The 25,631-nt window shown below is 42.2% G+C and overlaps 1 protein-coding gene across 1 annotated transcript; it reads left to right on the forward strand.

Annotated features, from left to right (window-relative positions):
• The first annotated feature begins 11,841 nt into the window (after positions 1–11,841).
• Positions 11,842–18,983, forward strand: TLR2 (toll like receptor 2). Its single transcript, XM_069744094.1, has 3 exons — positions 11,842–11,967; positions 12,644–12,761; positions 16,427–18,983. Exon 3 carries the CDS (start codon positions 16,434–16,436, stop codon positions 18,795–18,797), a length of 2,364 nt encoding a protein of 787 aa, XP_069600195.1. The 5' UTR covers positions 11,842–11,967; positions 12,644–12,761; positions 16,427–16,433; the 3' UTR covers positions 18,798–18,983.
• The last annotated feature ends 6,648 nt before the right edge of the window (positions 18,984–25,631 follow it).

Genomic DNA, 25,631 nt, shown 5'->3' on the forward strand with positions numbered 1-25,631 from the left:
TTGCAACTCACCAATGATATCATTTATTTATCAACCTTTGATACCAAATAGCATGGATCCTGCAATGGTCGATCCATAGATTCAGGCGGGGTTGTTCAGATTTGCGGACTTTGTAGACGAGGACACGCTGGAGGTTCTTGTTTGACAATATCAAGGCTAAATTAAATATATCTAATAGGGAGTTCTTTCAGTTTATGTAGATTAAGCACCTTGCTTTGTCGCTATATGGATCATCAAAGGTGTCCTCACCATCTGAGGATTTGCAAAAGGGGCCCATCAACCAAGGGATTAATGTCAGAAATATATAAGATAATAAACCATCCCCAGGGGGGTCAGCAAATTAAACATCTGTACATGAGTAGATGGGAGTCTTTTTTTAGGGAGGGGTCTGTCGCCTCAAACCTGGCAGCATATTTTTGATAGGGAAGCTAAGTCTTCTATTTTCACTCTTTATAATGAGAATCAGTACAAGATTTTGATGTTCTGGTATCACTCTCCGGACCTCCTCCATAGATTGAACCCTCAGCTCTCGAACCTCTGTTGGCGTTGTGGCTTGGAGGTTGGTACTCAATACCACATTTTTTGGTCCTGTTCGGAGATCATTAGTTTTTGGGAAGAAGTAAGAGCTTTAATTTGCAGGGTTCTTTTGTGGAGGTTGAATTAGATCCTGCCATTTATCTCCTTAATGTCTCCTCTAGAGGGATGGAGAAAAATTCGGCTTAGCTGCTATTACATATTCTCACTGCGGCACGGTGTTTGATAGTTCTTAACTGGAAACAGACCTCTCCTCCTTCCCAACAAAACTTAGTAAATAGAATTGCTGACATCCGTAGAATGGAATACATGACGGCTTTGCTGAGAGCTGGAGTGGACAAATTTGATACCATTTGGGCCTCATGGGACTTTTATTGTGTTGGTGGTTAGGACTTTTCCCTCTTAATATTTCTACACAGTTTGTGCCTTTTTCCCTCTTTTCCTTATCCTTTCCTGTCTATGTCTGGTCTTTTTTATATTTGTTTAGGTATCAGCTAATAGATTAAAGGATAGCGCTAACATATAGTGGAATCAAACTTCTTTTTAAGGATTTACTTCTGAACTGTTTTTTGAGTCCATCACTAAACATTTTAGTTTTGGTACCACTATGGGAAGGGGGGTTCCCTCATTTTACATTTCATGTATCTGTACTTTGTATTTAAAGTTCTTTCATATGCCTTTATCTTATTTTGATATTTTAATTGTATTTTGACTGATGCCTGGATTGTAAGATTTGGCTTATTTGGGTCTTTTGTTTATAATTCTTTAAATATAAAACTTAATAAAAAAAATTACAGTTTTAAAAAAAACACAACATCTAGGAAGAGCCCAGGCTCAGATGGCTTCTCAACAATGTTCTACAAAATGTTTAGAGAACAACGTGCTACTTTTCTCACTAAAGTGTTTAGCTTAGTCTCAGAAACTTCGCCTTTTGCTCCCCAGTCTTTGGATATTCACATTGCAGTAATACCAAAGCCTGGGAAAGATTCTTCTTAATTGTCAATTATCGATCAATTTCACTATTAAACATTAACATAAAACTTTTTTCTAAACTGTTGGCCAATAGACTAGCACCTTTACTTCCTTCAATAATTCATTCTGAAGAGGTAAGGTTTGTGCAAGGAAGAGAAGCCCAGCATAATGTTAATAAGAACACCTTGCTTATAGCAAACGCTGTGGCACCATGAAAGCCATTGGTTGTCTGTAAATGCAGAGTAGGCGTTTGACCTTGTACACTGGGGTTTTTTGACTGCGGCGCTTAAAGCAAATAGGCTTGAAACATAGATTTGTAAACAAAATATTGGCCCTATATATTTATACTAGATGGTGGCCCAATTCTAACGCATTGGGTATTCTAGAATATGCATGTCCATGTAGTATATTGCCCAGACACATAGTATATTGCACAGCCCACGTAGTATATTGCACAGCCCACGTAGTATATTGCCCAGCCACGTAGTATATTGCCCAGTCACGTAGTATATTGCCCAGTCACGTAGTATATTGCCCAGCCACGTAGTATATTGCCCAGCCACGTAGTATATTGCCCAGCCACGTAGTATATTGCCCAGTCACGTAGTATATTGCCCAGTCAGGTAGTATATTGCCCAGTCACGTAGTATATTGCCCAGCCACGTAGTATATTGCCCAGCCACGTAGTATATTGCCCAGTCACGTAGTATATTGCCCAGTCAGGTAGTATATTGCCCAGTCAGGTAGTATATTGCCCAGCCACGTAGTATATTGCCCAGCCACGTAGTATATTGCCCAGCCACGTAGTATATTGCCCAGCCACGTAGTATATTGCCCAGCCACGTAGTATATTGCCCAGCCACGTAGTATATTGCCCAGTGACATAGTACATTGCCCAGCCACGTAGTATATTGCCCAGTGACGTAGTATACAGCACAGAGCCATGTAGTATATTGCCCAGCCATGTAGTATATTGGCCAGTCACGTAGTATATTGCCCAGCTACGTAGTATATTGCCCAGCCATGTATGTCACAGGTTAAAAAATAAAAAAATAAACATATACTCCCTTTCCGAGGGCCCCTTGTAGTTCGGTCACATGACCGTGACGTCATGTCAGGTCATTCTCGCGCAGGCGCGCAGGACCTGTGATGACGTCGCGGTCACATGACCGTGACGTCACGGCAGGTCTTTCTCGTGCAGGCACTATGATGACGTCGCGGTCACATGACTGTGACATCATGGCAGGTCCTTCTCGCGCAGGCGCACAGGGCCTGTGATGATGTCGCGGTCACATGATCGTGAAGTCATGGCAGGTCCTTCTCCCATACCATCCTTGGCACCGGAACCTGCCGGAGGTCACCGGAGCGTCGCGAAAGGTGAGTATATAATGATTTGTTATTTTTTTATTATTTTTAACAATAGATGTTTTTACTATTGACGCTGCATAGGCAGCATCAATAGTAAAAACTTGGTCACACAGGGTTAATAGCGGCGGTAACGGAGTGAGTTACCCACGGCATAACGCGGTCCGTTACCGCTGGCATTAACCCTGTGTGAGCGGTGATTGCGGGGAGTATGGAGCGGGCGCCGATTGCAGGGGAGTAGGGGGGGACTAATCAGACTGTGGCCGTCGCTGATTGGTCGCGGCAGCCATCACAGGTAGCTGGCGAGACCAATCAGTGACTTGGATTCCATGACATACAGAGGCCGCAACCAATGAATATCCAGGACAGAAAGACGGAAGTGACCCTTAGACAATTATATAGTAGATACTGTATATATATGTATGTATATATATATATATATATATGTATATATATATAAAATACATTTAAAATCAATATTCTCCCTAGGTTTCGGTACATTTTGCAAGCAATGCCAATAGTTCCACCATTGTTTGTTTTTAGATCGTTTAGATGCGCTTTAATTAGGTTTGTGTGGGGAAAATATAGACCACAAATTAAATATCATATTCTTACTCGCTCCATGTCCCTGGAGGGGCAGGTCTTCCAGACCTGAAAAGCTACCATCAGGCTTCCCTACTAATTTGCTTATTTGATTGGTATTTCCTTGCAGATTCTAAACAGTGGATCATGGAAGAACAAGAGAGCTCCTCAGCTCCCCCAGGATATCTCCTCTTTATCGAATCAAGAGATAGGATACGGGTGCATAGATCAGGATTCTTGATCAAAGCAGTTTTGATAGTCTGGGATGGAGGAATAAAGAAAGCTATCTCAAATTCTGCAAATTCCTTAACTTCCATATTCTCCAACGAAGAGTTCCCCCGGGGCCTTTTAAAGAATCTGTTTCTCTGTTCGAACATTAATACTGATTTATGTATAGGTCATGTTTTAAAAGGAGAAGATATTCTACTTTTTGAGGAAATTCAGAATTTAGACCTCCCACAAAAACTTTCTTGGATGTAATAAGAACAATTACATTCTTCCATAAACTTACAAAAAAAGGGGGGGGGGGGGCACCATTTTTACCAACCTCATTTGAGGGATTATTTTTACAGAATACTGCACCATCTCATCTAATCTCCTATATCCATGGTTCTCTAAACCAGTCTTCAGTAACTGGCCCAAACTTTATACATGCTTTGGAAATGGATCTTGGCACCACCATCTCTGAAGAAGATTAACAAAAAGAGATCTGTTCACCCATAAAATGTCATCAGCTGGCTATACAAAAGAAAAAAATTCATAAGATTTTGGCAAGATGCTACCAATACCCGGTAAAACTACATACATTCTTTTCTTCCGTGTCTGGCATGTGTAGGCTCTGTGAATCAAAAAAAGGTACGCTACACATATGGTGGGCTTGTCATAAAATAAAGCCTTTCTGGAAAGAAGAAATCATGGCCTACAACAAGATTACAGGAGATGTAATAGAAAACTTTAGTCAGTTTTCTGACATACAGGTCCCTCAAAGTTATTCAAACCTGAACAGTTCTGTGAAAAATCTTATGTGTAAATTTCATTTTGAAAAAATGTAAATTTGCTGGTAAAGTTTTAATCTTCTCAACATTCTAACACAGTAATAAAACATATGAAAAGCGGAGCAGAGTTAAAGGGAACCTGTCACCTGAATTTGGCGGGACTGGTTTTGGGTCATATGGGCGGAGTTTTTGGGTGTTTGATTCACCCTTTCCTTACCCGCTGGCTGCATGCTGGCCGCAATATTGGATTGAAGTTCATTCTCTGTCCTCCGTAGTACACGCCTGCGCAAGGCGTGTACTACGGGCATAAGATAGTTGGTTTTGTCTTAACGTAACCTACAGACAGTGTCAGGTCGGCACCGTTATACTGATTAAAATACTTTGGTTGATGAAATCCATCTTATGGTTTTTTCTTAATCTTTATTTTCAGTTTTGTGCTAATGAGATTCTCGTGCTCTAAGGCAGGGTTGGTGTATGTGGTGCTCTGATTATATATTCATAATGCAGACTGCTGACGATCTGCGACGTTGCAGCTTCCTGGATAGCGATCTCGTTGTGTTTGACACGCAGCAGCGATCTGGATCCCGCTGTGACATTGCTGGTCAGAGCTAGAAGTCCAGAACTTTATTTCATCGTCAGGTCGGCGTGTATCGTCATGTTTGACAGCAAAAGCAACGATGCCAGCAATGTTTTACATGGAGCTAACAACCTGCGAGAACGATAAGTGAGTTGCCATTATGTCACTGGATCGCTCCTGCATCGTTCTGGAGTTGCTGTGTTTGACGTCTCTACAGCGACCTAAACAGCGACGCTGCAGCGATCGGCTCGTTGTCTATATCGCTGCAGTGTCGCTGAGTGTGACGGTTAGAAATCAAGATGTGCATATGCACTTTATGTATTGCGTGCGAACAATCCTGCTGACAGGTTCCCTTTAAAGAGGTTTTCCAATCAAAACAAGTTATATATTTTCACTTTTTCTTGACCGCGTATGCCGAATACGGTTTTCCTTCGGGCATAAACCTAAATACCAACAAACCCCAACATACTGTCCCCAACCCATTCCTTGAATAAAACACAACCATTTATGTTCTTTGGATAATTTTGGCTACAGTGGCCAACTTTTATTAACAAAACAATAACATAAACAGTAATACAATCAGTATATATAAATACGAGGGGAGGATTCTTGGAGCTAAAAACATCTGGCAAAACTCCAAAATGAAGATCGACCACCATGTTACCCTCAGCCGTACATCACCAGCTTGAGGGCACCGTACATTCCGTTCCGGGAAGAGAAACCACCAAAAGCTCCCAGGGTAAAACCCCGTCCAGAGCCCATACCAAATGCCAGATCAAACCCCACACCATTTTCAATTGCCTGTAATTATGTTACAATTCCTTCCCCCTACCAATCAGCGTCAACTCCAAGAACCCCCACCAACCATGAACAGCCCTGACCACCTCAGGCTCATGAGTGCCCCAACGTCACCAATGCTCTCTCCACCCCTTCTTGTAATGATAAATGTCCACAAATCGATCCCAATTGCATTTAAATTAACTCCATCCTCCAACCAGTAATTACCAACCCCCGATTCCAATTCAAAATGCCTGACGCTAATACCTCCATTTCTGGAAACAAAACCCGATACTGCCCTGTTTATTTTTACCCTAACGCTGTTAATCCCCTTCAAAGATCTAGCTAACCTCCACCTCTTCCTAGGCACAATATCCAACCACACGGTCAAATTTATCAGAAACGATATCCACAACCTCAAGAGATCGAACCGTATATCTCTGATTAATTCTCTAACCGGCCTTACCCCCAAATCATTCCCCCCCATATGCACCACCAAAATGTCGGGCTGTCTATCCAGACGATCTGCCCTGGAAAATTCAGAAAGAACCCTACTCCAAACCATCCCTCTAAAACCCAACCAACGAATGACCACTTGCTGCCTACTAAAACTCAGTTGCCTACCGTCCGGCCTGACATCGGCACGCAACGCCCCCCAATACACGAACGAATGTCCAAAGATCCAGGCTAAATAGGGGGAACCACCTGCAACAAGATACATGAAAACAATCAACTTCAACACAATATCATGACACGCTACCCAATAATTAGTGACGCACATAAGTTAAGTAGCAGTCCGAAGTCCACCTACTAATTCTCCTTATTGTATCCACACCTATACCCAAACTATCAGCCTCCAATGCAGCCCCAATCCTAAAGGAATGCGACCCAAACCTATCCGGGGGAAGGCCCAACTCTTGCAAACCCCTTTTTAACACTGCAATAAACTGGAAACGAGACAAAAATGCCCCCCCGTGTGACACAACAAGGGGCCTACTCCACCTGACCACAAGTGCCAATACACTTCCAGGCACCGTCTCGGGCACATCAACGACCGTTAACACTCCCCAACACCATGCGGTTCCCTCTTCTGAACTGGTCAGTCTTCGAACGTCGAATCCAAAAAACAATACCCCCCATCCAGAAATCCACATCCTCTGCCAACAAACTGCCTGCCCTGTTCCTGGAGCCTAACACAAGCTCACCAACTCGCATGGCCCCAAAAAAGGCTAAAGAAAAAAGCAAGTCGAAACAACGCCAACTCAAAATTGGAACAACAAATACACTCCAAAACTCCGCCCAACCGTTCCAAAAGGCCGAACGAAATTGGACGCCGCCTATCAAGCGTCTGATTGCCTCTTCTAAAGCCCCTTAGTGCCTGTCTAACCAAAAGATTTTTTGTAACATCCGCAAACCCCTGCAACTTGAAACCAAAAGCAAGTCCAGCCACGAATTTATTCACTTTAGAAATCGACCAACCTACCTCGGCCACCTTGCCAATTAAAAATAACACCGCCAACATCGTATCTTCCTCGGACACCAAATCACCCCAACAAGAACAAGACACCCAACTTTGCCATACCCACCACGAGGCTTCGTATGATGACCAGGTTTGGCTTGTAACAGACTCCTGAATCAACCACCCTGCTCGTCCATAATCACGTTCCAAAGATGCAAAGGGCATTCCTCTCCCGAGACCTCAGCGTCCGGCGCCAATTACCAAAAACGCTCCCACTGAAAACGAGACAATGCATCTGCTATTGAATTCAGGACACCTGGCACATGAACCGCAGAAATACAAGCATTCAGCTCCAAACACTGGAGAACCAGCTCCCTCACCAACTTGATCACCGGGGGGGACGAAGCCGATAAACTGTTAATCACCGACACCACGCTCATATTGTCGCAATGAAAACGAACCCTCCTGTTAGCGAACATTCCCCCCCAAATGGAAACCGCCACGACAATAGGAAACAATTCCAACAAAGCCAGGTTTTTTGTAAGGCCCAACTTCCTCCAAGACTCCGGCCATTGTCCCGCACACCACCTTCCCTTGCAATAGGCTCCACAGCCCGCTGCACCGGCTGCGTCCGTGTAAATATCGCAGTCAAAATTGGTTAATATCTCCTGTTGAATCAATGACCGCCCATTGTAATTTTTCAAAAAACATTGCCACACTATCAAATCGTCCCTGTGCATCTTAATCAAATGAATGAAATGGTGAGGCGCATTCACCCGTGCCGTCGCGACCGACAACCTGCCACAAAATATCCTGCCCATGGGCATGATCCTGCACGCAAAATTCAACCTACCCAACAAAGACTGCAACTCTTTCAAAGTCAGCTTCCGCATCCTCCTAGCTCTATCCACCTCTTGTTGCAGCAAGGCCAGCTTATCTTCCGGTAACCGACACTCCATTCTGAATCAATTAGAATACCCAGAAAACTCAAAACGGTACTAGGACCTTCCGTCTTTTCCTTCGCTAACGGAACCCCAAAATGCTCAGCAACCCAAAACATGGCTGTTAGCGCATTCCTGCACAATGCTGAATCAGGCAGACCAATAAACAAAAAGTCATCCAGATAATGAATAACAGACTGAACTCCCGCAACATCCCTAACCACCCACTCCAAGAAAGTACTGAACGTCTCAAACAAGGAACAAGAAATTGCGCAACCCATTGGCAAACATCTATCCAAATAGTAACCACCATTCCAAAAACAACCTAACAACGGAACACTGTCCGGGTGTACCGGAACTAAACGGAAGGCCGATTCAATATCCGTTTTTGCTAACAAAGCTCCAGGGCCGTACCTCCTCACCCACTGTACCGCCGCATCAAACAATGTATATTCCACGGAGCACAACTCTTGTGCGATGCCATCGTTCACCGACAGGCCTTTTGGGTATGACAAATGCTGAATCAAATGAAATTTATTCGGCTCTTTTTTGGGCACCACCCCCAAAGGGGAAACAACCATCCCTTCAGTTGGTGGATGCAAAAACGGACCTGCCATCCTACCCATCCACTTGTTTTTTAAGCTTAACATCAACAACCTCAGCATGCAACATTGTCGACCGCAAATTCTTAAATCGAGAAAGGAACCTTGTGACCTGGAGGGGGAATCTTAAAACCGTCCACAAAACTATGAAAAATAACACCAGCCTTCACTTGATCAGGGTACCTATTTAGAAAGGGGGCTATCTCTTGAAGTCTCACCGGGGTCTCCCCCTTGACCGGCACCCATCGAGGGCTTTCCTTTCCCTTTTTTGAAAAATTTTGAGGCCCCGTGGGAGCTTTCGTTACAATGGGAACACATGTGCTTAAACTTACAGGTACTCCCATATTTACACTGGCCGTCATTAAACTGCCAGCATGTTCTGGATTTTTCCTTTGATCCCTGTGCCCCCTGCCTACTGCTTCCGTGTCCCGCCTGCTGGTTGCCACCACCTCCACCCCTGTGAAAGGACTGCCCATGCCTGGCTGGGGCCATAACCTTCAACCAGAGCCCTATATCCTTCTGGTCCCACCTAATTTCCGGCCTCACCGCCTTCCTCTGCCTAAACTGCTCATCATACCGCAGCCATGTCTGACCACCATAGGTACGATGCGCTTCCCCAATCGTGTCTAAATAACAAAACAATCCCGAGCAATTCTCAGGCGAGTTCTCCCCCACCACACTCGCCAATATTGCAAATGCCTGCAGCCAATTTACAAATGTCTGCAGAATTATTCTCCACCTCCGCTTTTCTTCCTCCTCCTTTTTGCTATCATCTTTTTTCCCTTTATCTAAATTAAACTTTTCCAAAGGGAGAAGGGAAAAAATCTCCACATACTCATCCCGCATCTAATTTAACCACGTCCCCTTTTTCCTTTTCCGTCTGAACCGAAACCGAACCACCTGAGGATGCGACCTCTGCTACCCAACCAGGACTCAACAATAGGCTTCCCAACTGGGGCTCTACCCCTTGCCCTATCACCTGGCCCCCCATAGCCTCCTGCAACCTGGCCCCTGCAAGCAACAAACAAGACATGGAATCATACTCACTCAGCTGCGCGGGTGCTGTGTCCCCGCCAGCCGAACCTTTGGATCCCTGCTGCTCCGTCCCTCCGTGATGCTCGCTGCCGGACGCCAACTCCTCCTCGTTACGCTGCTGCCCCAGACCCGCGCCCCTGGCCTCCTCACCAGGGGGGATCTGAGCGTGTTGAGACAGCTGCACCGCCAGACCTCTCTGCCCCAGGCCCGCGCCCCTGGCCTCCTCGTCACCAGGGAGGACCCGAGCGTGTTGAGACCACTGAACTGCCAGCCCTCTCTGCCCCAGGCCCGCGCCCCTGGCCTCCTCCTCACCAGGGGGGACCTGAGCGTGTTGATACTGCTGGACAGACAAACTTCTCCATCCATGGCCAGTGCCCCCGGCCTCCTCATCGCCAGAGGGGGTCCGGGGGCGTGAAGCTCTCCGCCCTGCAGACCTTGCAGGTGACCTGGACTGGTCTTGATGCGCAGACCCGGATGGGCCAGCCCGGTCGTGAACCCTCCCATGCTGACGGGCAGGCAGCTCGACACTGCTGCCTGCCTCTCCATCATCCCTTCGCTGAACACTGGATTCAGGCAGCCCTGCTGCTGCCTGCCTGCTGCTTGTCGGCACCAGGTGTTGTGCCCGGCAGGCCCCCTTGGAGGGAGCGCTGCCAGAGGTACCTGCCGCAGGTGGTGGATCCGGACTCCTCCTCGCCGCTTCTACTGGGACTGGCTGTATCCCTCCACGTGCTGCTGCCGACCGCCCCCTGCGCGCCGGGGACCGGCGGGATTCCAAGAGGGTGCTGGCTGCGTGCTGCCTGGCTTGCTCAGGCTGCACTTCCGGTCCAGCCCTCACTGCAGCAGCAGCGGTGTCCGGCGCTCGTCGATGGGCACATGCAGGCCGGGTAGGTGGATTCCTGCCGGAGCGGGCACGGAGGGGGGGGGAGACCGTGCCGCCGCACTCACCACCCGCAGGGTCCCTGGAGGGGCTCTGGAGCCTGAGCCTGCCACGCGCCGCCACCTCAGGAGAAAGTCTTTCTGGGGGCCTGGTCCTCCTCCCCCCTGCGCTCACTCCAGATCGTTCTGCCGCGCCTAGTATAGAGGACAGCTGGGCTTCAAGCCAACCTCCCGTCCTGGACCGAGCCACCTCCTGCAGCCGGGCCAACAACGCTTCTGCCGACTCCATCAGGTACATGTCAATGTTCCTCCGTGGATATGGGATGGAATGGCGGTTTTCCCGCACTTTTCCCCCACACCCCAGATCCCCTCTCCTTAAAGCTCCTCCCCCGCTACCATCCACCTATCGCAACCCTTAGCATTATTTGAAAACCTCTTGGCCAAATGCAGCCATGGGGGGCCTCCATATAGCTGCGCCCTACTCCTGCCCCGTATTTCTTTTTGGAGTTTAACATATGCTTAAAACTGACATGGTGACACCAAATATGTGTGATATGAGCAGATGTCCCATGTGTTACATAGCGGGCATCTGCCTGGTATGATGAGGTCTCAGCTTCTTCAGCACCATACACCCACTCCGAACACATGCCATAAATTTACGATGTGTGGTCGTCATCAAATTAATGAATTTAGTATATCCAACGCCAGCTGACTTTACATCAAAACTTGTGTGTAAGTAAAATGCTAGTCTTGATTAATTCTGCCAACATAAGAGGGTCCTAAAAACTGTTGGTAGGCACCGTATTTATTCTGCAGCAGCATTAGTTATTGCAGACAATTTTCAGTTTAGCAGCCGTTTGGGGTTTTTACGCAGGCCGATATCACAAAGGCTTTTTGTGTCTTCTTTTACAGGCGTTTTTGAAGTTCTTCAGTTTTTCTTATAGTATGGGAACATCTAGCTGCAGCATCTAATCTAGCCTAAGACATATCTACCAGGAGCTGAGAGATATTCTAAACATGTCTCACACTTGTCAGCACCACCAAGCGTTACACCCATCTTCCTCTTATACAGCATTGCTCTATCTGGGATTTCCCAGTAATAAGTAGAAATCAGCTCTGTCCCGCCCCAGTGAAGTGTGGGCTGTGCTGTGGTGCAGGCTCCACACAACTCCAGAGCTGTCTGACACAACACGTAAGCAGCTGTTCCTACAGAGAATGGGGCAATCACCCCTGCACCTGCCCCTGGCCTGTGGTAAGTAAGGACTAGGTGACATTCTTAGGATTGGCCGACTGTCCTCTGTGTGCACTGTCGCTGCAGTGTGTACAGGAGGCAGATCACATCAGCACATGCTTTACCCTGCCCTCTCCACATAAAAGCTTGGATTCTCAGCGTGACTGTAGTGTAAACTGATTTTCAGCACAAGACGTGCAAAATTTGGGAGTGTATTAAAGCAGATCTCACGGACATCGACAACAGTCGGCATTGTCTGTTATGATCCCGAGAAGACAGTGAACTTAATGGGAGCTGGTCATTTAAATGTCACTGTCAGTGACTGACATCCAAAGGCATACTGATAGGGAATTTAGATTGTGAGCCCCATCAGGGATAGTGATGATAATTTGTGCAAAATGTAAAGTGCTGCGGAATATGTTAGCGCTATATAAAAATAAAGATTATTATTATTATTAAATGGGCATCTAAATAATGGTGAGCAGTGATCGGAGCTACAAAGAGCTTGTTATCTAAACTAAAAGTGAAAGCAGCAGACTTGAAGTTCTGTGACTGTTTATCTAGATTAAGACACTCCATGATCTAGAGATTATTCGACAATCTGCCATCTATCAAGTAATATTGACATCAGAATAAAGAATATTACTGTATTTATGCATGAAAAAGAAGATTTAGATCACAGTATTTTTTTTTATAGGACATCTGTAAAAATAACTGGATTACTTGAACAATCATATTTTCTGGAGACAATTTCCTAATTGGGTAAATACCTGCAGCACAGACTGGAGAATAATATTGCGCTTGAATTTTAAAAGGTAAGACATCCAAGTTTAAGAATTCTCTTATTGCTTTGTCTGATTTCACTGGATGAAGAAATTTTTTTATTTTGACATTTCTAGATAATTATTCAATCTCTAGGAACCTGAAAGTCAGTCAAAACAAGGGTGCTCTTTCTTTGTTTCCTGAGCTGAAGTGACTCCTTATGTGCAGTCACAACTTTTCTGGATCTTCCATATACATGACTGCACATTTTAGTTTCTGTGTATTCAGTTGTTGGGATTAATGCTGGATCCTCCTTGATGTCATCATGCTGTAAAGGTCCTTCATTGCAAACCCCTTTAAGGCTGTGTGCACACGTTCAGGAATTTTAGTGAAAAAAACGCGATAAAACCACAAAAAAAATGCATTAAGCATCCTATTACTAGAATGCAATCCGCAATTTTTATGCACATGTGTTTTTTTCCGCGGCGGATTCGCATTCCGGAAAAAAACGCAGCATGTGTGCACACATAGGAATGCATTGATCCGATTACTTTCCACATGGGGCTATGCCACCATGCGGAAAGTAAGCAGATCATGTGCGGTTGGTACCCAGGGTGGAGGAGAGGAGACTCTCCTCCAGGCCCTGGGAGCTATATAATTGTTTAACAAAAAATAATTAAAATAAAAAATCGTGATATTCTCACCTTCCGTCGTCCCCGGCAGTCTTCCCGCTCCTCGTGATGCTCCCGTTCCCAATAATGCCTGGCGGCAATGACCTGTGATGACGTAGCGGTCTCGCGAGACCGCTACGTCATCTGGGGTCATTGCCGCTAGGCATTGTTGGGAACGGGAGCATCACGAGGAGCGGGAAGACTGCCGGGGACGACGGAAGGTGAGAATATCACGATTTTTTATTTTTTTAATTAATTTTAACATTATATCTTTTTTACTATTGATGCTGCACAGGCAGCATCAATAGTAAAAAGTTGGTCACACTTGTCCAACACTATGTTTGAGAAGTGTGACCAACCTGTCAATCAGTTTTCCCAGCTACAGATCGCTGGGAAAACACTAGCAGTCTGCAAGGTAATTATGCTTGTAAAACGCTAGTGTGTAGCGGGAAAACGCATGCCAATTCCGCATGCGTTTTTCCCGCTGCAGGGAGTTTCGGAATTGCCACTGAAATTTCCGCTGCAATTCCGGACGTGTGCGCATAGCCTTAGTATCATGTTTATAATTTGCAATAGGTGCACAAAAGATTAAAAGGGTTGTCCAGCCTTGGGGTACACAGAGTGACTGCAGACTTGTGAATCCTAGCACTTGTGATTATTCGATGCCAGGAGTAATGTGACTGCAAGTATGTGACACATTCTGACTAGACGTGTCTGACCTCACTCAATACACTTTCTTTAAGCAAAGGCCGCTCACGTCTAGTCAGCATGTGACCGCATGTATGCAAATATTATATTTGTGGTCATGCGCATCGGACAATCCCCATAGCGCGGTGTGCGCGCGATTTGAGGATTCACAAGTCTGCAGTCACATACTGTAGAGTTTTTAGTCTACTTGTTGTTTTAAGATTTTTTTTTGTTTTGAGCCAAATTCTTCTTTTAAGTTGTGCCTATTTTGAAATCTAGGTCCGAATTGTTTGTCTGTTATTTTCTCTTTTCGTGACAGTTTTGTTTTGTAATCCTAATGTGTGGCTGATTGAAATTTTGCTAGGGGAACAATTTGAAAAACAATTTCTGTTGAGTTAGGTTTTTGAGCTGATTTATACTAACATTGACATGCTGATTCCAAAAATGTAGTCAGTTTTTTTCTAGCACGTCAAGTTTTTCCTACACAACTTACCTGCCAGAGATGCACAATTGCACTGATATCTGTAATCAGACTAGTTATCTGACTACAATTCGACTCATATAGAGCTACGTGGCAACTTGTAAGAGTAGTCACAACTTTGTCATGCCTATTTCTTATATATTTCATTTTTTGTTCATATTTGTACTATTTAAAAAAAACAAACACTTTTTAGGTACAGTAGTTTACATAGTTTTGAGAAGACAAAAATCCTATAGTTCAAAAACTTGACGTGATAGAGAAAAACTGAGATCATTTCTGGATTCAGCATCCAAAAATTAATTAAGAACAGTTGTCTGACCTAACTCTTAAAAAATTGTGTTCCCCAGTGTAATGAATCAAAAAGTGACAACATTTTTGGACAAATGTAGTCCAGTTCCCTCCTTCTCCCTCGTGGGTATGTGATATTTTGTAAAACAGTTTTTTTTGTGTAATTGTTAGAGCTCCATGTGACATTTTAGTGGATCATGTGACTTTTTGCTCTAGAAAGGTGCAAAAAACAAAATAATAAAATAAAGAGCATTTTTTATTTTATGTAAAATTCATGAATTCACATGCATCATATTGAAAAATGTTGCACTAAAAGCCACAATGAATACTGCAAGATAAAAAATAAAAATGACTTAAAGGGGACTGGTCATAAGTGATTAGTTTTTGCTCTTATTTATTTCTTGCTGTCAACATTTTTTTTTTTTTTTTAAATTCGCCGAATTATTCCAGATATTTGGTTATTTTTTTGTCTTTGCAAGGGGGCGTGGCTCACAGGATTATATTTGGGCGTGTTTTAAGACTGCTTTGCATAATCACCCTGTGAACCACGCCCTCTTAGTAGAGACCACAAAAATAGCACTAACTTAAAAAAGGGAATAAAGTAAGAACAAAATCTGGTTACTTTTTACCTGGTGACAGATTCTATTAAAAAAATAAAAGCAAAAAAACACTGAAAATGAATGAAGAATTGAGCGTTTATTTTCCAGATATAATAGTGTATGCAATCCTAAGTGATAAGAACTTATTCCAACCTGTCTTAAGCTAGATTCACATGTCATGTTTATGTGTGTTTCTAACAGCACTTTTTAGGGAGTTTTTCTAAACAAAAAAACAGTGGCCTTGTTCTAAAAATATGTGATTTATAATGTTTTAAGATGTTGCTTTAAGAGAAAGGAAAAAGTAAAAACAAAACCCTGTTAAATGTGGTACATTTTACTGTAGTGGTCTTGTGCACATATCAGTTGCTGTATGGTGGCACACAGAGTGCCTATTGCTTTATCTTATGGAGCTGTAGTCATTCTGTTTCCACCATATGGCACTTCTGAGAAGCATTTTATTCTCAACGGATTTACTGCTTGGGTAATGTTGCCATACAACATGGCATGCTATAAAACATGCCACCATTTCTTTCTCATGAAATCTTTGAGGGAAAAAAAGCACTCCTTCATATAAAGTTGATGACATGCAGAGTTGCAATATGGACAAATACAGGCTATGGGCTCGCTCTGGAGCAGACACAGCGAGAAGAGGGCAACTGTGTAATTACAATACATGGTCCATTTGCAGTCCAATAGCTCATCATAATGCACAATTCCACCTGCTTTGGAGGTGGAAATTGACCCCCTCTTGGGCCCTTGTACGGCTGCGTAAGTTGCACCAATGGTATGTTCATCCCTGGGCTCGCTGTAGTAGAGCCATGGAACATCTGTAATACAGAAGTGTCCACAAAGACTATTTTGTGGTCAACTTGTGTGTTTAGGAGCCATTTATGAAAAATATGTTTGATGTGTTGTAGACTAATACGTTTTCTCATATATATGTGACTATAACAACTCTAACGATGTATATATATGTTTTTGTTTGTCTTTAGAAAAAAGATGAAGCATTACCTATTGAATTTCTGCTTAATCTACTCTTTCATGAGGGCATCATATTCAAAAGATGGAACGGACTGTCACTGTGACCACATGGATTTTTGTGACTGCTCCTCACTCCAGTTGACTTCTATTCCTTCTACATTGCCAAGACAAATGAAGGGCTTGGACTTGTCTAACAATTTAATTCAAACTATATCAGATGATGAGCTGAAGCCATATGAAAACCTCAGAGTACTTTGTCTATATGGAAATGAAATTCATAGTATAACCAATAACTCTTTTCAGTCACTACAAAACCTTGAGGAATTGGATCTGTCCTATAACAAGTTACCTATCTTGTCTTCAGATTGGTTTGGAGGTCTTCACAAGTTAAGACAATTGAACTTGCTAGGCAATCACTACACTTTACTTGGTGAAAAGCCTTTGTTCTCCACTCTACCCTCATTAAGGAATCTGAAATTTGGAAATCTAGAATTTTCTGCCCTCTCTAAACAAGACTTTGATGGTGTGTTGAGCTTGGACGAACTCTACTTAAATATGTCTCACCTCACACAATACACTAAGGGTACCATACAATCTATACAACACATAGGGCATGTTACTGTTGCTTCAAATTTAACTTTCCTTCCAGAAATAATAAGTGAGCTTACACATTCGGCTACCTGGTTAGAGATTAAGAATACGGTTTTCAAAAATAGTCAGGATTCAAATGCTTTTGCTTTGCTCAACGATACCACAGTGAGGACTTTAATGGTTAAAAAGTGTGCATTAAACGATGATAGTTTACCAAAGCTAATAGAAATTATACATACCTACAAAAATGTTACCACTCTTGCTTTGGAAGACAGTACGCTTTCGGGAACAGGACGAACTGTTCCAGTTCTCAAAGATGAGAACTCATCCCTATCAACTATTATTATAAAGAACATGCAAATACCAGATTTTTATCTTTTTACAGACTTCCGTTCTGTCTATAAGGTAGTACATACAATTAAAAGTGTCACCTGCACAGACAGCAAAGTTTTTCTCATGCCTTGTGATTTTTCCCGATCCTTTAAGATGATGACATTTCTTGATCTGAGTGGGAACGTGCTAACGGACATGTTTTTGGAAAGTACAACCTGTTATTTGGACGGTTTTGGGGCCTGGCCTTCTGTACAAACTTTAAACGTGAGCAGAAATCTCTTATCTTCATTAACCAGAGTGTCAAAAGCACTTTCAAAAATTCCATCCTTGACTTACATTGATTTAAGTCAAAATATGTTTGGTGACACCACTTCCTGCATCTGGCCTAAGAACCTGTTATACTTAAATATTTCAGATTGCAAGTTAAAACTGATCGACAATTGCATTCCAGTCACTTTGGAGATTTTGGATGTAAGTGCCAATCATCTAGAAAAATTTACATCTAATTTAACAAATTTGAAGGAACTCTATATATCAAATAATAGATTGGCCATGCTGCCTGGAAATGCTTATTTACCAAGCCTAACCTTACTGGTTATCAGGGAAAATAGTCTTCATGAGTTTTTCCAATCAGATTTGGGACACTTCCCAAATTTGACAAGATTGGATGCAGGTGACAACATTTATTTTTGTTCATGTCAGTTTGTGGATTTGGCAAAACAACATAACCAAATATTACTTGGTTGGCCGGAAAACTATATATGTGATTCTCCTCCTTCAGTACGGGGTTACCAGATTAAAGATGCACATCTCCCTATATTAATGTGCCACAGAACATTAGTTGTTACTGTCTCCTGCATTGCATCAATATTAGTTTTAGCCATTATTGTATTGCTTTGTCACTGTCTTCATTGTATTTGGTATGCAAAGATGACCTGGGCCTGGTTAAAAGCTAAAAGGATGCCTTTAAGAGTATCAAAGACAGTGATGTCATTTGATGCATTCATATCCTACAGTGAAATGGACTCTGAGTGGGTTGAGAATATGATGATACCGCAACTAGAAAATGGCGCTCATCCACTAAGAGTATGTATTCATAAACGGGATTTTGTTCCAGGCAAATGGATAATTGACAATATCATTGATGCCATGGAGAGGAGCCATAAAACCCTGTTCATCTTATCAGAGCATTTTGTCCAAAGTGAGTGGTGCAAATATGAGCTGGAGTTCTCCCACTTTCGTCTTTTTGATGAAAACAATGACACTGCCATTTTGGTTGTTCTGGAACCCATTGAAAAGGCAACTATTCCAAAAAGATTCTGCAAACTGAGGAAACTCATGAACACAAAAACCTACCTTGAGTGGCCATCAGAAGAAGAAGAACAACATATTTTTTGGGATAAACTCAAAGCAGCAGTGCAACAAGAGGGAAACCCAGAAATAGAGCCAACTATTTAATGTTAGGAACACATATACATACAATGTATATCAAAAATGTAATCCGTACATGTTATTTACCAAGAACGAAGACTTTGTCCTCAAACAAGTGGCAGAGACAGAAATGTGCTTTTGTATGAAGCTGTTTGTATAAAGTTTGTTTTTAGGGAATATATTGTAGATGTTCTAAATGAAGAATGTACCAAATATGTTGTTGTTATACTTCCAAGAAGAAGACAACACTATCTAAGTAGAAACGTTACAGAGTGAAAGCTAATGGGGAATTTTACAAAAAAAAGTTTTTGAATACTACATGCACATAGTTACATAAGCTGCAAAAATTACAGATATCCATTCAGTACAGCTAGGAGATGGCAAAGGTTGTGGATAAAATAAAGGGCAAGTGGTAAATTTTACAAAACCCATGATGAATGAGACATTGTGGCCTAATGGGAAGAATTTCTGCTTGACTCTAAGTGGCCGAGTTTCTACATTTTGCTGCAGTTTTGCAGTGCGGTAAATATATGCATAGGCTTTACGGATAAAACATGAAAAAATGCAGTTCACCAGTAAAAACAACATGGACAAGTATTGAATTGCAAAACTACGATAACAAACAAGAGACCATAACTATTGGCTTTCACTACTTGGTTTGTCCTGGTGTAAGATGGCAATATAATATGTCTAATTTTTCTATTTTTAAAGCTTGCATCACAAAGATCAGAAACTGATGGCATATCCTGGTGATATCCTTTGAATATCCTTGTTATATACACATATTATAGCCAGCTTGTTTCATAGATCTTGGGTCTAAGGGGTATCGTCTCTCCTTATGGAGAGTGACATACCATCTCTGGCTTGTCAAGGTAAGGAGGCTTATTCGCCGTGCAATGCTCCTCTGGGAAATATAATATGTAAATTGCCTCTTCTGAGAAAAAGATGACTTAAACTCTATAGCGCCACCTGTTGGAAGTAGCGATCCTACAAGTCACAATCAACCCTTTAACAAGTCGTGCAATATCACTTAGGATAAAAGCCAAATCAATTCCTCAATTCGCAGACACGGTGTTTCGGGCTGTTGGCCCTCGTCAGTGCAAAGCATGAGAACTGACTTGGCAAATCAGTTCTCATGCTTCGCACTGACGAGAGCCTACAGCCCGAAACACCGTGTCTGCGAATTGAGGTATTGATTTGGCTTTTATCCTAAGTCATATTGCACGACTCGTTAATGAGTTGATTGTGACTTGTAGGATCGCTACTTCCAACAGGTGGCGCTATAGTGTTTAAGTCATCTTTTTCTCAGGAGAGGCAATTTGCATTTCATAGATCTTGAAATTCTACTATGTTATTTGTATGTTTTGCATTTGATTTTCAGGAAGTTCAGGTTCAGAATACAAATAGCTTTTTACCTGCATGACAAGTTCTTTAATAGTTTGCCCAAGTTTCTTCACTCAGACTTTAGTAACATATTAACTTATAGTATCTTTGTTCTCTATTCCTGCGTTACAGGCGCTTCACTAAATGACGTAGAATTATCTTGGTCTCTTATCAGAGATGTTTTTTCTAGTCAACAATTAAACAAGACATTAAATGTGAGATAAAAAGTCTGTAATAAAAGTGTCAAAATATCCATCACTAACATGAAACTGAGCAAGAGAAGAAAGTATCTTTACCTTGGAGATGGGGTGCTTTATATCTCTTGAGGATAAAATTACCAAGAAATATGATGCTTCTTTATTAGTTCACTAGCCACATAATTACCATAGTTTTCTTCAATGGGTCTGTATTTGAAATAGTCTCCTTGCTAGATGGCAATTAATAAAGATTAATTAAAATACTGGAGATAATTGATATCTTTTTCATAAAATTAGCAGAGCTGCAAAGTGATAAAAGTATGAGGAAAATGTTGGTTGTGACCATGCTTGCTTGATTTGCTCTCACCTAAACATTCCATCTAAGCCTCTCATGTACATGCAGGGTGTGATTGGCCTACCGATGTATTCTCCGATAAATCTAAGTTCAGACATAAAAATGAGCCTTTAAAGGGAACCTGTCCAATCTGTGTCGATACCAACTAACCCCGTGGTAGCGTTTATATAATTTATAAAAGGGGGAAATTGATATAGAAGGGTTAATATTTTCTTCAATATTCTATATTTTTTTAGTATTAACTAGTCTGTTATTCTCATATTATCTTCAATACTTTTCTTAAGGTAAACTGTAAAGCGCTGCGGAATATGTTGGCGCTATATAAATAAAGATTATTATTATTATTATTATTAAGGTTTCATATTTAGTCTAAAATGTTCCTATCTCATGCAAAGGTTCTGAGAAACTGTGTGTTCTGGTTAGTACACTGATAAAGACGTACCGTAATAGCTAAACATCTCATAAGACGTTTATGAGAAGGAGGCGGCTGATGGACATTTACAATGGGAACTACATTTCTTTGTAAAAGGTATAAGACAACAGCTCACAGGGGAATAAATAGAAGTGTTAATGCTCACGACTCGTGTGCATTCTTTTCTCCATGCGCTCGTAACCAATCTCACAATTTGGCCTTACTGGTGATCCCGTAATCTGACTTTGGGTCAGAACAAAACAAAACAGCTACAACACTGTCAATCACTGATAGGACTGCCCACTGGACCGAAAATCCCAGAAAGAGCAGAGGTTTTAATGGTGGTTAAAACACATGTTATACTGCATCTTTTCTTACAAAACTATATGTCAATTTGCCCAGCTACCCCTACTCTATAACCTGATGCTTGCAGATCGGACAACATTTTCATGGTGACAGGTTCCCCTTAAGAGAGTTGCTACGTAGTTGCACGGCCACCACTTGCAGAAGACATATGCTTCGACTGTAGTTATGATTAAGTTTCTTTTTCAGGAGCACCGTCAGGGTTTCTGTCGGGAGCCCTGAAAACCGTGATTCGGGTGGATCTACAGATGGAACCATTAACTAAAATGAAGCAGATGGAGTCACTGTGTTCTCTGTCTGACCTAATTTTCAACAGTGTTCCCCTTTTTGAGGAGCGCACAGAAATGCAGTTGATTACTATGGCCTGCAGTGGGCGCCACATTCTGATTTAGAGTAGGCTTCTGTAAGAAATGTGTTCTGCATCAAAATCTAAGCACAATACAGATGGTTTCCCAAATTATGAGAGTAAATGGCCTTAGTTTGCCAGTAATGAGTAACGTCTGTTATACCAGTTATGAGTTGTTCATGTTAGGGTATGTTCACACCAAGCGTTTATATCTAGAAGTCTGTAAAAATCGGACCGCATTCGAGTGTCATCTGAGTGTGGTCTGAGTTTTTTCACAGACCTATAGACTTGCATTGCTGATTTTAACCAGGCCAATTTATACAATTCTGACCACTGTCCCTTTATGAGGTTATAACTCTGGAACAATTCAACGGATCCTGGTGATTCTGACATGGTTTTCTCATGACATGTTGTACTTCATGATAGTGGTAAAATTTATTTAAATATCCTGCGTTTATTTGTGAAAAAAATGGAAATTTGGTGAAAATTTGGCAAATTTCGCAATTTTCCAACTTTGAATTTTTTATGCAATTAAATCACAGAGATATGTCACACAAAATACTTAATAAGTAACATATCCTACATGTAACATAGTAACATAGTAACATAGTTAGTAAGGCCGAAAAAAGACATTTGTCCATCCAGTTCAGCCTATATTCCATCATAATAAATCCCCAGATCTACGTCCTTCTACAGAACCTAATAATTGTATGATACAATATTGTTCTGCTCCAGGAAGACATCCAGGCCTCTCTTGAACCCCTCGACTGAGTTCGCCATCACCACCTCCTCAGGCAAGCAATTCCAGATTCTCACTGCCCTAACAGTAAAGAATCCTCTTCTATGTTGGTGGAAAAACCTTCTCTCCTCCAGACGCAAAGAATGCCCCCTTGTGCCCGTCACCTTCCTTGGTATAAACAGATCCTCAGCGAGATATTTGTATTGTCCCCTTATATACTTATACATGGTTATTAGATCGCCCCTCAGTCGTCTTTTTTCTAGACTAAATAATCCTAATTTCGCTAATCTATCTGGGTATTGTAGTTCTCCCATCCCCTTTATTAATTTTGTTGCCCTCCTTTGTACTCTCTCTAGTTCCATTATATCCTTCCTGAGCACCGGTGCCCAAAACTGGACACAGTACTCCATGTGCGGTCTAACTAGGGATTTGTACAGAGGCAGTATAATGCTCTCATCATGTGTATCCAGACCTCTTTTAATGCACCCCATGATCCTGTTTGCCTTGGCAGCTGCTGCCTGGCACTGGCTGCTCCAGGTAAGTTTATCATTAACTAGGATCCCCAAGTCCTTCTCCCTGTCAGATTTACCCAGTGGTTTCCCATTCAGTGTGTAATGGTGATATTGATTCCTTCTTCCCATGTGTATAACCTTACATTAATCATTGTTAAACCTCATCTGCCACCTTTCAGCCCAAGTTTCCAACTTTTCCAGATCCATCTGTAGCAGAATACTATCTTCTCTTGTATTAACTGCTTTACATAGTTTTGTATCATCTGCAAATATCAATATTTTACTGTGTAAACCTTCTACCAGATCATTAATGAATATGTTGAAGAGAACAGGTCCCAATACTGACCCCTGCGGTACCCCACTGGTCACAGCGACCCAGTTAGAGACTATACCATTTATAACCACCCTCTGCTTTCTATCACTAAGCCAGTTACTAACCCATTTACACACATTTTCCCCCAGACCAAGCATTCTCATTTTGTGTACCAACCTCTTGTGCACGGTATCAAACGCTTTGGAAAAATCGAGATATACCACATCCAATGACTCACCGTGGTCCAGCCTATAGCTTACCTCTTCATAGAAACTGATTAGATTGGTTTGACAGGAGCGATTTCTCATAAACCCATGCTGATATGGAGTTAAACAGTTATTCTCATTGAGATAATCCAGAATAACATCCCTCAGAAACCCTTCAAATATTTTACCAACAATAGAGGTTAGACTTACTGGCCTATAATTTCCAGGTTCACTTTTAGAGCCCTTTTTGAATATTGGCACCACATTTGCTATGCGCCAGTCCTGCGGAACAGACCCTGTCGCTATAGAGTCCCTAAAAATAAGAAATAATGGTTTATCTATTACATTACTTAGTTCTCTTAGTACTCGTGGGTGTATGCCATCCGGACCCGGAGATTTATCTATTTTAATCTTATTTAGCCGGTTTCGCACCTCTTCTTGGGTTAGATTGGTGACCCTTAATATAGGGTTTTCATTGTTTCTTGGGATTTCACCTAGCATTTAATTTTCCACCGTGAATACCGTGGAGAAGAAGGTGTTTGATATGTTAGCTTTTTCCTCGTCATCTACAACCATTCTTTCCTCACTATTTTTTAAGGGGCCTACATTTTCAGTTTTTATTCTTTTACTATTGATATAGTTGAAGAACAGTTTGGGATTAGTTTTACTCTCCTTAGCAATGTGCTTCTCTGTTTCCTTTTTGGCAGCTTTAATTAGTTTTTTAGATAAAGTATTTTTCTCCCTATAGTTTTTTAGAGCTTCAATGGTGCCATCCTGCTTTAGTAGTGCAAATGCTTTCTTTTTACTGTTAATTGCCTGTCTTACTTCTTTGTTTAGCCACATTGGGTTTTTCCTATTTCTAGTCCTTTTATTCCCACAAGGTATAAACCGCTTACACTGCCTATTTCCCATTTATTATCTGTATTCTTATTTCTGAGGATATTGTCCCAGTCTACCAGATTAAGGGCATCTCTAAGCTGGTCAAACTTTGCCTTCCTAAAGTTCAGTGTTTTTGTGACTCCCTGACAAGTCCCCCTAGTGAAAGACAGGTGAAACTGCACAATATTGTGGTCGCTATTTCCTAGATGCCCAACCACCTGCAGATTTGTTATTCTGTCAGGTCTATTAGATAGTATTAGGTCTAAAAGTGCTGCTCCTCTGGTTGGATTCTGCACCAATTGTGAAAGATAATTTTTCTTGGTTATTAGCAGAAACCTGTTGCCTTTATGGGTTTCACAGGTTTCTGTTTCCCAGTTAATATCCGGGTAGTTAAAGTCCCCCATAACCAGGACCTCATTATGGGTTGCAGCTTCATCTATCTGCTTTAGAAGTAGACTTTCCATGGTTTCTGTTATATTTGGGGGTTTGTAACAGACCCCAATGAGAATTTTGTTACCATTTTTCCCTCCATGAATTTCGACCCATATGGACTCGACATCCTCATTTCCTTCGCTAATATCCTCCCTTAAAGTGGACTTTAGACAAGACTTTACATAGAGACAAACCCCTCCTCCTCTCCGATTTTTACGATCCTTTCTAAACAGACTGTAACCCTGTAAGTTAACTGCCCAGTCATAGCTTTCATCTAACCATGTCTCGGTTATTCCCACTATGTCAAAGTTACCTGTAGATATTTCTGCTTCTAGTTCTTCCATCTTGTTTGTCAGGCTTCTGGCGTTTGCGAGCATGCAGTTTAGAGGATTTTGTTTTGTTCCAATCTCCTCGCTGTGGATTGTTTTAGAAATGTTCTTACCTCCCATCTGAGTATGTTTTCCTGGGTCTTCTTTGTTTAAGTCTAATGTTTTTCTTCCCGTCCCCTCTTCTTCTAGTTTAACGCCCTCCTGATGAGTGTAGCGAGTCTTCTGGCGAATGTGTGTTTCCCAGGTTTGTTGAGGTGTAGTCCGTCTCTGGCGAGGAGTCCATCGTACCAGTAATTCACACCGTGGTCCAGGAATCCGAATCCTTGTTGTCTGCACCATCGTTTTAGCCAGTTGTTTGCATCAAGGATCCTGTTCCATCTCCTGGTGCCATGCCC

The sequence above is a fragment of the Ranitomeya imitator genome, chromosome 1 (genome assembly GCF_032444005.1).
Source record: "Ranitomeya imitator isolate aRanImi1 chromosome 1, aRanImi1.pri, whole genome shotgun sequence".
NCBI lineage: Eukaryota > Metazoa > Chordata > Amphibia > Anura > Dendrobatidae > Ranitomeya > Ranitomeya imitator.

Excerpts from the sequence above, each read along its gene's own strand:
- TLR2 (XM_069744094.1), top strand. The coding sequence starts at position 16,434 with ATGAAGCATTACCTATTGAATTTCTGCTTAATCTACTCTTTCATGAGG.